Below are 18,162 nucleotides of genomic sequence, written 5' to 3'. Positions count from 1 at the left end.
TGGCCTTTCTGGTTTATTAAAACGTTAAATCTGAGCCACCATCACTTCCCAGCTCCAACACTATCTTTAGCTGCTGGTTTCCACTCTTCCTCGCTAGCTTAGGCACATTACAGTGCAATTACTGCTTTTGCTTTTTTACTCCTCCAAGAAGATCCTCAAATCTGATGGACGGGAAGCAGCGCGACACTAAGCAAGGTGTCTTCTAGAAATAAAACATGGATCCAACACGGTAGCTGGTGGCTAAAAGGATTTTTGACTAAAATAATCCTCCAGACCAAGAAACGTTTACCCACCAGGCGGCAAGCAGGCGGCAAGCAGGCAGCACGGCGGCGCCATCGCACGCACAATATACCATCGGCACTGAATTCTATTGTCTTTCTTTCAGAATCTGATGGAGTCCTGCAGACCTTATTTCACTGCATTATTTTAACATTACATCAAATCTGGTGACAACAAGACAGAATCTCCAAAAATTTAAATTTTTTTTAAAAATAAATCACTAAAAACAGCAAAGTCAACAAACTGGAATATATAGAAAAATTGTCAAATGGTCAAAATTGAGAGAAGAGAAAGAACACTCATTTGGACGTAAGAGGATAACACTATACTTGAGTGTTTTTATTGACTACAAGTCATACTGCCATCACAATAAACAACAATATTGTGGCCTGATGGTGGTGCAGCCATACGGAGCAGATGAAGGTCCAGGAGAGAAAATCCATCGGTCAACCACATTTCACTAAAATCCATTTATAAATTGACAAGAGGTTTAAAGACTAAACTTGACTTCACAATCCAGAATAATAATCTAGATCTCACAAAAATGGATCCAATTCTCCCTCATCCATCTGTTAACCTGACAGCTTTTCTTACCATGTGTCCACAATGTCTTGAATTATCCTGTTAACCAACCGGCAATGCAACCTACCAACCCATTACCAAACCAAACCAACCAACCAATCCATTAACCAAAGCAACCAACCAATCAACCAATTCATTAACCAAACCAGCCAACCAACCAACCCATTTACCAAAACAATCAACCAACCAACCAAGCAATCAATTTTCCAAAACAACCCATTAACCAAACCAACCCACTGCAGCGGCAGCATAAACACACTCAGGACTGTGAGACCTTCCTTATTTACTTCACGTCCATCAGAGCCCCTTTAGCAGACGGAGGAACGTCGTTCATGGATGTTCAGACCACAGATCTGCAGCGACTGTGAGTTGGCTTCAAGTCAATAAGGATCAGAATGTCTGAAGAACCTTTTCAGAATAAAGACACATTCTCCCTGCCTTCAGTCCAACTCCAGTCCTCACTGGCTGCAGCTAGACATTGAAAAGTAAACTCTAATTTTCATTCAGCAAAACAATGAAAATCAAGAAAAGTCGCGACGATGGAGCGTCAAACCAAAGAGTTAAAACCTAAACGGAGATGCAGCAGATCAAAGAGGTGGAAGATCAAAGCAGGATGGACGTTCTTCAGCATTTCTCAACGGAAGCAAGTTAAAACGACGGCGCAGAAAGCAGAGCATGCTGGGAGGACGACTGAACGGTGGGAGTTAATTGGAGCCCGTGGAGGAGCATTAGGTCACATCTGGAGGGGGGCGGCAGCAGGCTGGGGGGGGGGGGCAAAGTGAAAACAATGGTTAGAGCAGCCCCTTCCCAGAATGCCACCCACCGGGCATCGGGACGGCGAGCGAACGCGGCGAGGACGACTCTCACCGGAGCCGCTCCTCCATGCAGTCCATCTCCCCTCGCTAATGACATGTTTATCCTGCCGTGTGACTGCATTCTGCCCAGAGGCAGCGGCATGTGAAGCAAAGGAGCTGTTTACATTCAGCCTCACAGGGCCCAGATTTAGATAGGGAGGCATTCAATTCTGACACACACACACACACACACACACACACAAAAAAAGATCCAAATGAATTAAAAAAGCAGGCATGCCTCAGTGCGGTCGCAGCCACTTTCATGGTGAGATGCGGAGGCATATCTGCAGCTCAGAAAGCTGTTAAACGGGCGACTCCACCCCCGCTGCTCTGTCATTTCATTCACAGAGGTTAGCAGAGATGCCCGCGGCTCAGCGCTCATCTGCGGCCGCTGACTCATTGGCAGTTGAAAAGATACGGTCAGAGGGAAGAAAAAAGCTTCATAAAACCAAAGATATACAACACAGCGGCTAATTAGGCCTCTCCGATGGAGCGACGGAGCAGATTTATGACCCGAGGACGATCTGGGCGCCCATAATGCCACATAATACCACTGTGACTAAAAACTCCTGTTTATCTCAGCATCATTAAATTGTTACAAAAAAAACAACACCATTTTTGATAAATGGCCATTACTTACTAAACAATCGCTTACAGAGTCACTCATTTGATAAGAAACAGGCCTTGTGCAAGTAAAATTGTGCCTGAACTTTGTCTTTCAAGTCAAAGAACAGGCCCACATGCAGGTTTGCAGTGACCTCTAGTGGCTGTGGGAATTACAGCAGCAGGACAGACGTGACGCTCGGCTTCGCAAAAGGACCGACGCCGGATGACAATGGGGTGGATGAAGCTGGCACGACAGGAAACTGCAAATTATTTGAAAAGACTACCTGCCGATAGGCAAAAGAATGGTCCGGTTTCATGGCTCGTTGACGTCTATTGCTGTTCTTTCGCTATTTAACATTGCTGCGTTTAGCGAACAAGTGTGTTTTTTAGCACGTTGAGATTTTGCAACGCAAATAAAACACATGATCATTCTAAAACTAACACATGTGAAACGGAGGGGAAAATAAATATCTTTTAATTTGGAAATTTAGGATGTTGACAAAAAAAAAAAAAAGAGTAGTCTGAAAAGAAAAACTCGGAAAACAGTTATCATTTTGCACAATTTTCAGTTCAGCATTTTAAAAAGTGTAACCCTGGAGTACATTTCTTTAATCTTCATGTCCAACAGCTCAACTGGGTTGGTTGCTGCAGGTGAAAGTTGCTCCAGGACTGCTGGAAGCTCTGTGGCTCCCACTAGTGGAGGGAGGGTGACGTCACTGAAGCAGCATCTTTTACAAGAATACAACTCGGAGCCATTAAAGCTTCTGGACGTGTCTCACGCGTGGCCGCAGCCCTGGACCTCACCAGTCGTCTCACCTTCCACCTGGACAGGTTTTATCGGACCGCACTGGTGTTTTAAATGGGAAGTGGATGGACTCCTTTGCTTGTCTTGCAGCTCAGAGCAACGCCTCACTTCTGCCCCCTGGTGTCCTGAAGCCCCGACTGCATACCTGCCCCCCCCCCCCCCCCCCCCCCCCCGCTCTTCACCGGACCGGCAGAGACGATGCACAGAGCTGCCAGCGTCACCAGACCGGAGCCCAAACATCAGTCACACTGCTGGCTTTATTGGAATGAGCATGCACGCAGCCTGCTGTTATTTCAAAGCCAGAAATTACACATTTAAAAGACAAAAAAAAAAAGCTTTCCAGCATCCATTAAAAGATGGGTATAATTTGAGTTTTAACCAGAAAACAGACTGAGAATAGCCGTCTGGCCTCACCGGAGCCGAGATTTCAGACCGAAAGGAAAATAGGGTCAGACTTTACTTTTCCAGAAAAACATCCTGTCACAAAGCTGCTCAGTCAATATGGAGACATTTTTAGATGAGAGGATGGATGGATGTGGAGTGAGGGATGCTACTGAAAAAGAGTTGGGGAGTGAGAGAGGGAGAGAGAGAGAGAGAGAGAGAGAGAGAGAGCGAGAGAGAGAGAGAGAGGGAGAGGGAGAGGGAGAGAGAGAGAGAGAGAGAGAGGGAGAGGGAGAGAGAGAAGGAGGAGAGAGTGAAGGGGGAGGGGAATAGAGACAGAGACACAGAGAGAGAACGAGAGAGAGAGAGCGAGAGAGAGAGAGAGAGAGAGAGAGAGAGAGAGAGAGAGAGAGAGAGAGAGCGAGAGAGAGAGAGACAAGTGGGGACGGAGGATGCTTGAAGTGACAGGCCTCCTGAGGACATGTCCCCCATCATTAAAGATGACCTCAGAGCGGGGGGGGGGGGGGAGGGGGCGGAGCCTCCACGTGAGGCAGGTCCTGCTCGCCGCCGGCTTTAAAAGCTGGGAGCTGCCGGCGGGGAGGCAGCAGCGTCGCTCAGACTCACAGGGACTCGGCGACTAACAGGATATACGAGCAGCTCAGACTTCATCCCTGCCGCTGATTCTCTGGAGCGTAAACCCGCCGGTACGTCGCTCGCCTTGCTCCTTCGGTCTCCTTTCATTCAAGTGCATGCGGAGGGATGGGGGCGTTCGTCCCTGGTGGAGGGAAGCAGGGTGGATGGGACAGGTGTAAGAAGCCATGTGCAGGAGAGAGAGAGAGAGAGAGAGGGCGAGCAGCAGGGTTGTTCTCACAGATCTGTGTGCTTTCTTGCAGGTTTAGCTTCGCAACATGGACCTGAGGGTAACAAGCGTCCTCCTCGTCCTCCTGGCCCTGGCTGAGGGAACCCCCGAGAGGTACTACCACAAAGGCAAGACCGCCTACAACGTGAAGAGCCACGGTGAGTCCCCGCCGCCGCCCAAGCTTCGCGCAGACGTCAAAACCTTGGAGGTTTCCAAGACCGTTTGACGTGAGCAAGAAAATATCATGTTAACTCAAAATGTCAAACGCAGTTGCAGCTTCAGGGAGATTTCCCATCTTTTAAAGACAAATATATTTTAACATGTGAGATTTTAAAGTTTTGACAAAAAAGTGCAGAAATCCTTCCTCGGTGGAAAGACTTTGATGTCCCGAGACGAACTCCGTGAAGTTTTCAAGGTTTAGCTTGAATGATAAAACAAAATGTATCGTTTGAATACTTGTCAAACAGAAAATGTCCCTCATGGTGAAACGTTTGGTGGTTTAGTGAAAAGCCAGAGGCGACCTGTCGCGTCGCTTGCAGCTGACCAGTGAAATCAGACTGAAGCCTTTGTGAGGATCGTCTCACCGCAGCCTGACCTGAGGCCCGGCAGGAAGTCCCAGCTGCAGAGTAAAGCTCATCCTCATTTCGCCGATCAATTCAGGGTCCTTATACATCACATAGGAAAACCTAAAAGACAAAGCTTTGATCTTGCTATAGTGTCTGACTCTGCGTTTCATCTCCGAACACGACAACGATTTGTGTTGATGGCGGAAGACGCTCTGATGTGGCGGAACCCGGCGGCGCCACGTAAACGCAGGCGTCGCGCTGCAGCTCCATTCTGACAGATCTCCCAAACAGACGCTTGTCACCACATTTGCAGACGCGCCCTCGCAAAGACCCGCAACGCCATTAAAGCTGAAAAAAACTGCACCGTGCAATTAGAAAGTACGACAGGGTTCAAACAGGCGACGTGAGAAACAAAACCACAAGCACAGTGAGTTTGTTTTCCGCCTCCGACTGAAATACCCTCCAGATGTTGACTTGAGCTGCTGTTGGCAGAAGCAGAGTGTTTACAGGCTCGTGCACCTGAGATCGGTCGGCCGTTCAGGGACGTCACCTTCACTCTGAGGCCGACAAAACGTCCACTCACACTCTGTGGGATCGCGCTCATGGCCTCCAGACAATCCAGCTCTCCTAAAGGAACTGCTGGATTGGTCTCGGCCGGCTCACGTCCGCCGGTTGGCTCGTACCGAGGTCAGGAGGCGTTCTCCTCATCTTAACAGGCCCGGGCACTCACAATACTACCGGGAACAAGATTTATTTTAGCTCGAAAGAACCAGGTGATGACACAAACCTGCAAAGCTTTTTAGCAAAGTCAGCATTTTCTGAACAAAGACGCAGTCAAAGTGTGACTGACAAGTACCAAGCAGAGTAGACTTAACAATTCCAATCCAGTCTATTCCAGGTACTGGCCCTGTTCATCCAGGCCGGGTGACAGGGAGCTCAGGTCTAAACAAGCAGACAGTGAATTAAGGGTGAGGTTTACGCTGCACTAACAAATCCTCATTCACAAATAAAACCAAGAGAGGAAAGAGATGGGAAGATGGGAGAGTGTGGGAGTTCAACAATAGCAAAGCAGAATATGGAGAAAAGCTTTGGCTCTTTGTTATTTCCTCGATATACCACTCCCCCTTGATCTGGTCATACCGAGAGAAGAATAGAATCCACAAAAGACCTCGAAATCAAACCAAAGGCAAAAAAACCCAAAACAACTAACAAATCAGCAGTGTTTCCCTGGAGAGCTCAAATTAAATGGATGAGTCATTACATCCAGTCCAAACACTCCACCTCGTGCTGCGCCACTCCAGTGAGTATGGATGAACCTGCTTGACCTCGCCCAGAAAGCCGCCGTGTGACAGGAAATGCATCAATCCCATGTTGACGACCCGCTGACCACTAAGTGTTGGCGACTCGCTGACCGCTAACTGTACATTCAGTCACCACAGGAAGCTCGGAGATTACAGGGCTGCTGTATGGAGTGGCAACTTGATCGGCAACACACAGGAGCTGGAGAGGTATAGAGCTGGAGAGGTAGAGTGGTATAGAGCAGGAGAGGTACAGTGGTATAGAGCTGGAGAGGTAGAGTGGTATAGAGCAGGAGAGGTAGAGTGGTATAGAGCTGGAGAGGTAGAGCGGTATAGAGCTGGAGAGGTAGAGCGGTATAGAGCTGGAGAGGTAGAGTAGTATAGAGCTGGAGTGGTAGAGTGGTATAGAGCAGGAGAGGTACAGTGGTATAGAGCTGGAGAGGTAGAGTGGTATAGAGCTGGAGAGGTACAGTGGTATAGAGCTGGAGAGGTACAGTGGTATAGAGCTGGAGAGGTACAGTGGTATAGAGCTGGAGAGGTAGAGTGGTATAGAGCAGGAGAGGTACAGTGGTATAGAGCTGGAGAGGTAGAGTGGTATAGAGCAGGAGAGGTACAGTGGTATAGAGCTGGAGTGGTATAGAGCAGGAGAGGTAGAGTGGTATAGAGCTGGAGAGGTAGAGTGGTATAGAACTAGAAAGAAAGAGTGGTATAGAGCTGGAGAGGTAGAGTGGTATAGAGCTAGAAAGAAAGAGTGGTATAGAGTTGGAGAGATGGAGAGGTATAGAGATAGAGAGGTATAGAGATAGAGAGGTAGAGAGCTAGAGAGATAGAGAGGTATAGAGCTAGAGAGTAGAGAGGTATAGAGCTAGAGAGGTAGAGCTGGAGACAAAGAGAGGTATAGAGCTGGAGAGATGGAGAGGTATAGAGCTAGAGAGGTAGAGAGGTATAGAGCTAGAGAGGTAGAGAGGTATAGAGCTAGAGAGGTAGAGCTGGTTGCACTTGGTCAGACATAGGTCTCGTGAGAATATCAACTCAAACTAGAGCTGCTGTGAAAACTTCCCACAGCTGAAAAACTCCTGTGCTTCAAGTCAGACTGCCTGCATACCAACTGCAGTACAACACCGACTGCAGTACAATACCAACTGCAGTACAACACCGACTGCAGTACAACACCGACTGCAGTAGAGTACTGACTGCAGTAGAGTACTGACTGCAGTACAATACCAACTGCAGTAGAATAGCAAAGCTAATCAAGGTGGACTTCAGAGAACTGGGGCGTTGCCACCAGCTGTAGATTTTGAGCTCCAGGAGGAAAAGGTTTTGGCCGCTGGTGATTCTGGTGATCCTGGTGATTCTGGTGATTCAGGACAACAAAGTTCCAAATCGTAGAACCGATGGAGGATCTTTACTCTCCTGACGTGTTTCTATTCTCTATCCTCAAGGTGTTTCAGGACAACCAGGCACACCAGGCCCTCAAGGTGAGCCGGGCCCAATGGGACCACCTGGACCTCCTGGAAACGATGGTGTAGGATACAGTGGACCACAGGGGCCATCAGGACCTCCCGGACCCCCTGGCTACAGTCAGCCTGGTAAGCCTGGTACCCCTGGTGGCCCTGGAAAACCAGGCAACCCTGGTTCCCATGGTGAGAGAGGGGCCACTGGCGCACCAGGAAACATGGGACCCAGAGGGTCACCTGGTTCCCCTGGAACCCCTGGACCTGCTGGATTGTCCTCTGCTGGAAAGCCTGGACCTGCTGGATTCCCTGGGTCTGCAGGCACAAGAGGAGAGCCTGGTTTGAAGGGACATCCTGGTATTCCCGGTCTTCCCGGCCAAAAAGGAGACAGAGGCATTGGTGTTTCTGGGGCTCAAGGAGCACCTGGCGCAGGTGGACCAATGGGCCCATCTGGTATGCCGGGCAAACCTGGAGTTGGTAAACCTGGTTCCACTGGCTATCCTGGAGAACCTGGCAAGTCTGGCATGCCAGGAAGAGATGGTGCTCCTGGACCAATGGGTCAGCAGGGGCCAAAAGGTCACACCGGTGCCCCAGGCATTGGTTCAACAGGAAAGCCAGGTCAAAGTGGTTCCCCAGGTATGCCTGGACCTATGGGGCCAAAAGGTCATCAGGGTTCTGCTGGTCAGCCAGGCTCCCCTGGCATGCCAGGTGTTGGCAAACCAGGTGAATCAGGACTCCCAGGAAACAGAGGATCACCTGGTACTCCAGGAACCACTGGTCAGAAAGGAGAGCCAGGCCCAACTGGATTTACTGGTATGCCAGGTTCTCCTGGTGCTGTTGGCTCAGCTGGCCCACAAGGTGCAAGAGGATTCCAAGGTGCGCCAGGCCAACCTGGATCCAAAGGTGACGATGGTGCGGCAGGTGCACCAGGCCAAAGAGGAATGAAGGGTGATCAGGGAGCTCAGGGTTTCTCTGGAAAACCAGGTAGCCCTGGACCAGTTGGTCCTCCAGGAATGCAAGGTCATGATGGCGCTCCAGGTCCAAAGGGGTCTCAAGGTCATACAGGTGCTCCAGGAATGCCTGGTTCAAATGGTGCCTCAGGACCAAAAGGACACACAGGACCTGGAGGAGCACCAGGTAAAGCTGGTGAGGACGGAAGACCAGGACCAATGGGACCAACTGGAGCTTCAGGTCCTGCAGGTGCCCCCGGGCTCAAAGGTCACCCAGGTATTCCAGGCACCCCTGGTCCTGCTGGCCTGACATCTAAGGGCATCTCTGGCCCCGAGGGTCCTCCTGGAAATCCCGGCCCAAGAGGTCATGACGGTCTCCCAGGTCCCGCTGGTCCTCCAGGTGCCCCTGGTCCACCAGGAGAGATCATCTACGCCCATGAGAAGAGCATGCCCATCAAGTCCCACGAGGTCGTGATGTCTCACGAGATGATGAAGGCCCCCATGTCTGCGTTCAGCGCCGTGCTGACCCAGGCCTACCCTCCGGCCGCCGCCCCCATCGCCTTCAACCACGTCCTGTACAACGGCGAGCATCACTACGACTCGCACACCGGCGTCTTCGGCTGCCAGGTGCCAGGCCTCTACTACTTCAGCTACCACGTGCACGTCAACGGCGCCAACGCCCTGGTGGCCCTCTACAAGAACGACGAGCCCGTCCTCTTCTCCTACGACGAGTACAACAAGGGCTTCCTGGACCAGATGACCGGCAGCACCGTCCTCATGCTGAACCCGGGCGACAGAGTCTACGTCCAGGTTCCCGATGAGGAGAGCAACGGGATCTTCGCTGCAGATAATGTCCACTGCTCCTTCTCTGGGTTCCTGATCGCCTCAACGTGATTTCGTAACATCAGAATAAAACCTTAAAACCTTACCGCACGTTGAAATCATTGAATCTGCCAATTTCACAAAAAGAGATTGTGATTTAAGAAAATATGAGGTTTTAAGTTTTATAACTGTCGCGGTCAGTTCTTCAGAGGTCTTCAGTTTGTGATGGAGGTAAAAATGCTGACTTTATATCTTATGGCTGAATCTGATCCCTTTTCCTACATTCACCGTGTTCGTGCCTTTGCAACTTACAAAGCCTGGAGCAAATATGTGCAAATCCGGAGTGGTGCTCTCAAGTGCCTGTAACATTTACAGCACTTCTTTTATTTGTTTGTTTTTACTGATGTACATTGCTTAAGGGGTTTACTGTAAAACGCATTCAGCAATTATAGTCCGTTAAAATCAATGCATTCTCACACTGTGACCAGCAATGGAGAAGAACGACATCGGCATTTTGTTTCAAACTATGTCCCCTTTGATGTTTTAAGTTATGTACCACTTACTGAACCAAACACAGAATAAAAGTTCTCCTTTGAAAAAGAAAAAAAAAAAAAGACTCTGTTGTGTCGTCTGTTAAAATCACAAGCCAGGAAGTTCGTACCTTTGAATGCAGATGTGTTGTAGTTGTGGTCGATCGCAGCCAGCATGTCTTTCCAAAAGTCAGAATTCACTTCGTTTCCTCGCTGTTCACAAAGGAAAAACACAGGAAAAGGCTTGTTTTCCGGAGGTTCTTCCTCTACGAGTACAACACCAAAGACCTGACGGAAACTCGCCTTGTGCAGCATGTCCACGACTCGGCCGCACAGCAGGGCGCCGGGCAGGTCGAAGTAGTTGTCATAGTAGTAATACTTTGCTGCACAGACCAACAGGAAGTATCAGCGCCTGAACAAAGACCCAGCTCGTGTCCAGGTGGCGAACTTCCTACCAGATCTGGTGAAGGAGGTGTTGAGGCTGTCGAAGTGCTTCCACTCCCGCGTCGGTCCGTAGTGCTTGACCATCTCCTGGGCGCTCAGGTCGTTGGTCCCATGAGTGGCTCTGATGGAACCACAGAACAAGACGTCAGTGTGTGACTTACACCCGGGACGGCGGGGGGGGGGACGCCACGAGACCCACAGCGTACCGCAAGACGGTTCCATCCTCGGCCAGCTTCACCAGGTTCCCGTCCTCCAGATCCACCACCAGACCTTTGAAGCTGCACAGTCAAAGAACCACAAGGAAACTTTTAGAATGGAAACCAAAAAAAAACGTAAATGCTTGTTTACTATTTCACCAAAGTTTACGGAAATATAATGACATACATTTGTGTCCGTTGAGCCACCAGCCTGTGTTTGGAACTATCTCCAGTCAATTCCAGTGGGGATCAAACAGTACACTGACTGCAAATACTCACATTACTGTAATCAAGCAGTACTTTTAACAGTGTTTCCTCTAGGAGTTTTTTCAGCAGCTAAAATAAAAAAAAATACAATAAAAATAGGCCTTAAATGGTGCATTCTAATGCATTGTGTACTACTAAATACTACACTGTGGACTACTAAATACTACATGCGAGATGACTGCTAAATACTACATTGTGTACTACTAAATACTACACTGTGGACTACTAAATACTACATGCGAGATGACTGCTAAATACTACATTGTGTACTACTAAATACTACACTGTGAAATGTGCTAAAATGTAGGACCAGGTGATATTGAACGATATAAACACCAAATGTGTTGTGGTAGAAACAAAGTTATTTAAAAGCACATAACTGGACCGATATAAAGATGTATACAATATTTATACATATATACACTTGTATACAATGCATAAAAAGATATATACTAAACAAAATGTGACTTCAGGGACCACATACAGTCCAGGTTCATGAGTGGCCAGACCGGTAAAATACTGTTATAATAACCTTTGACTTGACACTTGAAAGTTTTTCTTTGTTGTGGTAGTACACAGTGTACGTGATAAAACCGTCAATAATTTTGCGAGATCAAAGAGTTAGTACTGAAAATGACTACAATCTCAACATAAAGTCAATTTTAATGAAACGTTCTGGTGAAAATACAGTGAAATGTACAAAACCCTCAGATAAATCCTCTATAAGCAGGTGGTTCGGTGTTTTGCGTCTCTGTGTTTGTCAACAGTACTTTCCAGTACAATTCAGGACAAAACCTTTTAAACTGCACGCTAATAGTCGATATTGATTCCTGCTCACAGTTAATCTGAAAAAGACGAGGAAAGGTTTGGTCAGAGATGGAAACTAGCCAGTTTAAATAGAACGTCTGCTAACACACATTTTTTCATTCATTTCATTTTATTACAATTGTGCATGATGTTTCACATATATTGTATATATCTAATATCGCATAAGAGATAACTTGTATTAGAAAGTGGACATGGAAAGATTTATTTGTTATTAGAAGATTTATTATTGTTTGTGTTTCTATAGAAGCAGAACAGCTTCAACATAGTGAAACTGGAATTAATTCAGTGGTTCTCAATTATTTTCTGTCACGCCCCCCCTAGAGGACAGAATTTTTTTCAGGGCCCCCCCCCCCGAATTGTACTACCATTGAGAACTTGATAATATTTATTTATTGATCTGTATAAACCATGTATGAGTTGCTGCACCAGCATTCTACATACAATCGCCTGATTATCAAAATAAATGTCTATGGTGTGAGGGTTTATGCACCTTGCGATGTGGTGGACAACTTTGTAAGAGGCTAACAGGCTTTTTTGTTTACTGATGCCTCGCTGACACAATGAGCGGCTTGTTGGCGATACTCATGGAGTTTACGATGAAACAACTCCAGTGGCTTACTGACATAACTGGGGTGTATGGTCTCCAGGTGTATGGTGTATGGTCTCCAGTATGGGGTTATATTTGTGCCAAAATTCTGAGCGAGCGATGGGAAAATTTGAGCGCAAAAAAATTTATTGTGCAAGCACACTAATAACATTTTGAGGAAATATTTAAATTGCGCAAAGACAAACTTGAGATTGCACGCTCAAAAATCATTTCTGCGCTCAGATTCTTCCTCTGCGTGCTCAATCTCTCTCTCTCTCTCGCGCTCAACCTCTCTCTCTCGCGCTCAACCTCTCTCTCTCTCGCTCGCTCAAATCTCTCCATGTCCGCGCTCAAGCCCTGCTGTGCGCTCGCTCAAAATGTCCAAAGCCCAAATGTGACAGACACGGTTGTCCACCAATCACAGAAATTTGGGGCGGGCGTTGAATTCTGATTGGTTGCTTCGGTTTCTGGAAGTGCCTCATAACCGACGAAGAAGAAGAGGGAAAAACAAACTGCGAAGGAAAACAGAAATAAGGGAAACTAAAGATAATGATCCTGGATTACAACATGTTTTCCCTCGCAGTTTGTTTTTCCCTCTTCTTCTTCTTTTTCTTCTTTGTTGGTTATGAGGCACTTCCAAAATCCGAAGTAACCAATCAGAGTTCAACACCCGCCCCAAATTTCTGTGATTGGTGGACAACTGTGTCTGTCACATTTGGGCTTTGGACATTTTGAGCGAGCGCACAGCAGAACTTGAGCGGACGTGGAGAGATTTGAGTGAGAGAGAGAGAGAGAGGTTGAGCGCGAGAGAGAGAGAGGTTGAGCGCGAGAGAGAGAGAGGTTGAGCGCGAGAGAGAGAGAGGTTGAGCGCGAGAGAGAGAGAGAGATTGAGCACGCAGAGGAAGAATCTGAGCGCAGAAATGATTTTTGAGCGCAATCTCAAGTTTGTCTTTGCGCAATTTAAATATTTCCTCAAAATGTTATTAGTGTGCTTGCACAATTAATTTTTTTGCGCTCAAATTTTCCCATCGCTCGCTCAGAATTTTGGCACAAATATAACCCCATACTCCAGGTGTATGGTGTATGGTCTCCAGGTGTGTGGTGTATGGTCTCCAGGTGAATGGTGTCTGGTCTCCAGGTGTATGGTGTCTGGTCTCCAGGTGCATGGTGTATGGTCTCCAGGTGCATGGTGTATGGTCTCCAGGTGTATGGTGTATGGTCTCCAGGTGCATAGTGTATGGTCTCCAGGTGTATGGTGTCTGGTCTCCAGGTGTATGGTGTCTGGTCTCCAGGTGCATAGTGTATGGTCTCCAGGTGTATGGTGTCTGGTCTCCAGGTGTATGGTGTCTGGTCTCCAGGTGCATAGTGTATGGTCTCCAGGTGTATGGTGTATGGTCTCCAGGTGCATAGTGTATGGTCTCCTGGTGTATGGTGTCTGGTCTCCAGGTGCATGGTGTCTGGTCTCCAGGTGCATAGTGTATGGTCTCCAGGTGTATGGTGTATGGTCTCCAGGTGTGTGGTGTATGGTCTCCAGGTGAATGGTGTCTGGTCTCCAGGTGTATGGTGTCTGGTCTCCAGGTGCATAGTGTATGGTCTCCAGGTGTATGGTGTCTGGTCTCCAGGTGTATGGTGTATGGTCTCCAGGTGTGTGGTGTATGGTCTCCAGGTGTATGGTGTATGGTCTCCAGGTGTATGGTGTCTGGTCTCCAGGTGTGTGGTGTATGGTCTCCAGGTGTATGGTGTATGGTCTCCAGGTGTATGGTGTCTGGTCTCCAGGTGTATGGTGTATGGTCTCCAGGTGTGTGGTGTATGGTCTCCAGGTGTATGGTGTATGGTCTCCAGGTGTATGGTGTCTGGTCTCCAGGTGTATGGTGTCTGGTCTCCAGGTGTATGGTGTATGGTCTCCAGGTGTATGGTGTCTGGTCTCCAGGTGTATGGTGTATGGTCTCCAGGTGTATGGTGTATGGTCTCCAGGTGTATGGTGTTTGGTCTCCAGGTGTATGGTGTATGGCCTCCAGGTGTATGGTGTATGGTCTCCAGGTGTATGGTGTATGGTCTCCAGGTGTCGTCTTCATTTATTTGGTTTCATGCTCCGCTGCCAGAGTTTTTAGGCATAAAACACAAACGGGTGTTTCCTGGTTTCCGCCGTGTTCACGGTAAACCCAAGGGCGACGTAGCATCGTCATACCTCCTGCTCTTACTAGCTTTATGTTTACTCTCACCTGTTTTCTTTTCCTCTGACGCCTCATCCTTTCTTCTTTTCACTCCTGTCAGAAACTTCTCCACCTCTCCTCCTCCTCCTCCGCCAGCTCTGTACACCGGTGTTCATGTGTAGTACTTCTTCTTCTCTACTGGCTGAACAGGCAGCCTGTTGATTAGTTTGAGCACTGCTGCCACCTAGTGGCTGGAGGCCCTTTTTTTATTGTTCAAGCATGAATAAAGACACTAATACTGAAAGTCGTGCCCCCCTCACGCCCCCCCTGACACCCCACCACGCCCCCTCAGGGGGGCGCGCCCCACCATTTGAGAAGCACTGAGTTAACTGGTAAAGTTTAACTGGTAAAGTTTAACTGGTAACGTTTAGCTGGTAAAGTTTAACTGGAAATGTTTAACTGGTAATGTTTAACTGGAACGTTTAGCTGGTAATGTTTAACTGGTAATGTTTAACTGGTAATGTTTAACTGGTAACGTTTAGCTGGTAAAGTTTAACTGGAAATGTTTAACTGGTAATGTTTAACTGGAACGTTTAGCTGGTAATGTTTAACTGGTAATGTTTAACTGGTAATGTTTAACTGGAAATGTTTAACTGGTAATGTTTAACTGGAACGTTTAGCTGGTAAAGTTTAACTGGAAATGTTTAACTGGAAATGTTTAACTGGTAACGTTTAACTGGTAACGTTTAACTGGTAATGTTTAACTGGTAATGTTTAACTGGTAACGTTTAGCTGGTAAAGTTTAACTGGAAATGTTTAACTGGTAGCGTTTAACTGGTAAAGTTTAACTGGAAATGTTTAACTGGTAACGTTTAACTGGTAACGTTTAACTGGTAACGTTTAACTGGTAATGTTTAACTGGTAACGTTTACCTGGTAATGTTTAACTGTTAACGTTTAACTGGTAAAGTTTAACTGGTAACGTTTAACTGGTAAAGGATCAAGAGCAGGAAGTTCTTTATTGTGCTTTTTACTTCATCGTCTGGATGAAAACACACTGCTCACCTTTCCACTGTGTAGACACTGGTACTACCCAGTACTCCATGTAGATACTGGTACTACCCAGGACTCTATTTAGATACTGGTACTACCCAGTACTCCATGTAGATACTGGTACTACCCAGGACTCTATGTAGATACTGGTACTCCTCAGTACTCTATGTAGATGCTGGTACTACCCAGTACTCTATGTAGATGCTGGTACTACTCAGTACTCTATGTAGATACTGGTACTCCTCAGTACTCTTAAAGTTCCTCTATGTAGATACTGGTACTCCTCAGTACTCTATGTAGGTGCTGGTACTACCCAGTACTCTATGTAGATACTGGTACTACTCAGTACTCTATGGAGATATTGGTACTCCTCAGTACTCTATGTAGATACTGGTACTCCTCAGTACTCTATGTAGGTGCTAGTGCTACTCAGTACTCTATGTAGATACTGGTACTCCTCAGTACTCTATGTAGATGCTGGTACTACCCAGTACTCTATGTAGATACTGGTACTACTCAGTACTCTATGGAGATATTGGTACTCCTCAGTACTCTATGTAGATGCTGGTACTCCTCAGTACTCTTAAAGTTCCTCTATGTAGATGCTGGTACTTCTCAGTACTCGATGTAGATACTGGTAGTTGATTGTTTCCAGAGCAGATAGAACTCTGTTTGTCCTCCACTGTTTGTCCTCCACTGTGTTTGTCCTCCACTGTTTGTCCTCCACTGTTTGTCCTCCACTGTGTTTGTCCTCCACTGTTTGTCCTCCACTGTTTGTCCTCCACTGTGTTTGTCCTCCAATGTTTGTCCTCCACTGTGTTTGTCCTCCACTGTGTTTGTCCTCCACTGTGTTTGTCCTCCACTGTTTGTCCTCCACTGTGTTTGTCCTCCACTGTGTTTGTCCTCCACTGTGTTTGTCCTCCACTGTTTGTCCTCCACTGTGTTTGTCAGCTACTGCAAATACTTCAGACAAAACGTGGAGGGGCGGAGAAGTGAGAGTGGGCGGAGCATAATAAGGTGAAAACAAACCTGGACAGAATCCAGAGAGCACATCGGATTTTCATCAACAAACCTCTGGAGAGTAGAAACGCCGCGCTGCCGTGAAAGATCTGAAAATATTCACTATTCCTTCACGTACGTCTGCGGCACGACAAAGAAAAACCTTAGCGTTTAAATTTAAAGGTTTTTGTGGCATTATTTTAGCGGGCCCGGCCACTGAAGGTGAAAATATAAGTACTTCAACTTGTTTTTTTTTCCTGAAAGGCTCCAATACTCGTCCATGAGAAACGACAACCCGGCTCACCAGAAGTCCCAGGTAGCCGGCGTGAGGCTCAGCAGGTCCTTGTCGTAGCCTTTGTGCTCCACCAGGTAGCGGGCGAAGCTCTCGTAGATCAGCTGCAAGGAGGACGCCAGAGGTTACTGCACAACCCTACAATATGGACAATACCACCGTTCATCCATCCATCCATCCATTCATTCATTCATTCATTCATTCACAAAAGAGAGACACGACCTGCAGCCACATGTGGCTCTTCAGCCGCTCTGTAGCGGCTCCATGGAGCTTCCAGAAAGTGTCAGACGCTGTGAGCATTTGGGATTTTTTTTCCACTTTCAAAAATGGTCTGATCTGCAGGATTAAAACGGCTAAAATGGCTAAAAAGAGACTTAAAAACTTCAAACATATGAAAAATAAACAAATAAATCATATTAATAATACGGTAAAAACAGTCAAACTTGATTCAGTTTTCTTTTCCGGAAAAGGACAAAAAAGAAGAAGAAAAAAGGGAAAAGGGGAAAAAGGAAAGAAACATAAAAAGGGGAAATGGAAAAAAAAAGGTGAAAAATAAAAAGAAAATTGCTGAAGAAGCGAAAAGTGCTGAAACAAAAAGGAAACATGGAGCGGCTAGAAACACCTGGAGCAACGAAAATACATTCAAGATTCGGAAAAATCCGTCAGAAAAATTCCTCCAAACAGCTAAAAAAATTAAATGTCATGAAATATATTTGTATTCATGAATACAATATTTTGGAATGTCGAGCAACCGTCGGTGTTTCCTTCATTTGATGATTTACTTTTTTTTTTTGGTGGAAAAACTTTTGGTAACAAAGGTTTTAAATCCTCTTATTTTACTCCTAAACATCATTATATTGTGCTTTTCTAACGCAGGTTACAGCTACGCTCCGGAAAAAGTGCCGCTGTTGAAAAAGATACTAGAGTAAATCTACTGGCATTAGTTACTTTATGTTACTGTGTGTGTGTGTGTGTGTGTGTGTGTGTGTGTGTGTGTGTGTGTGTGTGTGTGTGTGTGTGTGTGTGTGTGTGTGTGTGTGTGTGTGTGCTTGCTCGTTTTGACATGATTGAAATAGATAATGAAAAAAATGACATTACGGAACATCCATAAAGTTTTTCATTGAGTTATCAGAATGAATCGTGATTACTGGTTTTCTCTGTGGGCTTGCAGAGCAGGAAGGTGTGAAACTGTCACCGGATTCAACAAGAGTCTCTAAAGTGAAACAAGTGAATAATAAAACAAACAATGTTTCCAAACAGGAACATATAAATAGACGGAGTAATAAAACAAAGCTACAGTGAGAAGGAATGGCTGTGGAAACACTATTTACACCCTGGGGGAGTGGAGCTCGGGTCAG

At 46.7% G+C, this 18,162-nt stretch overlaps 2 protein-coding genes across 2 annotated transcripts in view; one reads left to right on the top strand and one right to left on the bottom strand.

Moving 5' to 3' along the window:
* The window catches only part of nt5dc1 (5'-nucleotidase domain containing 1), a 68,408-nt gene that overhangs the window by 47,809 nt on the left and 2,437 nt on the right, over positions 1–18,162 (bottom strand). The window contains exons 2-6 of the mRNA XM_080513537.1: positions 16,817–16,908; positions 10,637–10,708; positions 10,442–10,551; positions 10,290–10,369; positions 10,118–10,199 (exon numbers count right to left, since the gene is read on the bottom strand). Of these exons, the coding sequence (XP_080369663.1) occupies positions 10,118–10,199; positions 10,290–10,369; positions 10,442–10,551; positions 10,637–10,708; positions 16,817–16,908 (436 nt within the window). The remainder of the gene's footprint in view (positions 1–10,117; positions 10,200–10,289; positions 10,370–10,441; positions 10,552–10,636; positions 10,709–16,816; positions 16,909–18,162) is intronic.
* On the top strand, positions 4,094–9,562 carry col10a1b (collagen, type X, alpha 1b). The gene is made up of 3 exons (XM_080513891.1): positions 4,094–4,211; positions 4,401–4,524; positions 7,673–9,562. The coding sequence occupies exons 2-3, from the start codon at positions 4,416–4,418 to the stop codon at positions 9,526–9,528; spliced, it is 1,965 nt and encodes a 654-aa protein (XP_080370017.1). The 5' UTR covers positions 4,094–4,211; positions 4,401–4,415; the 3' UTR covers positions 9,529–9,562.

Source organism: Blennius ocellaris (genome assembly GCF_963422515.1).
Source record: "Blennius ocellaris genome assembly, chromosome: 18".
Classification (NCBI taxonomy): domain Eukaryota; kingdom Metazoa; phylum Chordata; class Actinopteri; order Blenniiformes; family Blenniidae; genus Blennius; species Blennius ocellaris.
Note: the sequence above shows the minus strand (reverse complement) of the source record. Positions and strands in the feature narration are given on the sequence as shown.

Bases quoted from the DNA above. Each gene is read 5' to 3' on its own strand.
- col10a1b (XM_080513891.1), top strand. From the start codon at position 4,416: ATGGACCTGAGGGTAACAAGCGTCCTCCTCGTCCTCCTGGCCCTGGCT. The intron at 4,525-7,672 runs GTGAGTCCCCGC...TCTATCCTCAAG, and splicing joins CTACAACGTGAAGAGCCACG to GTGTTTCAGGACAACCAGGC.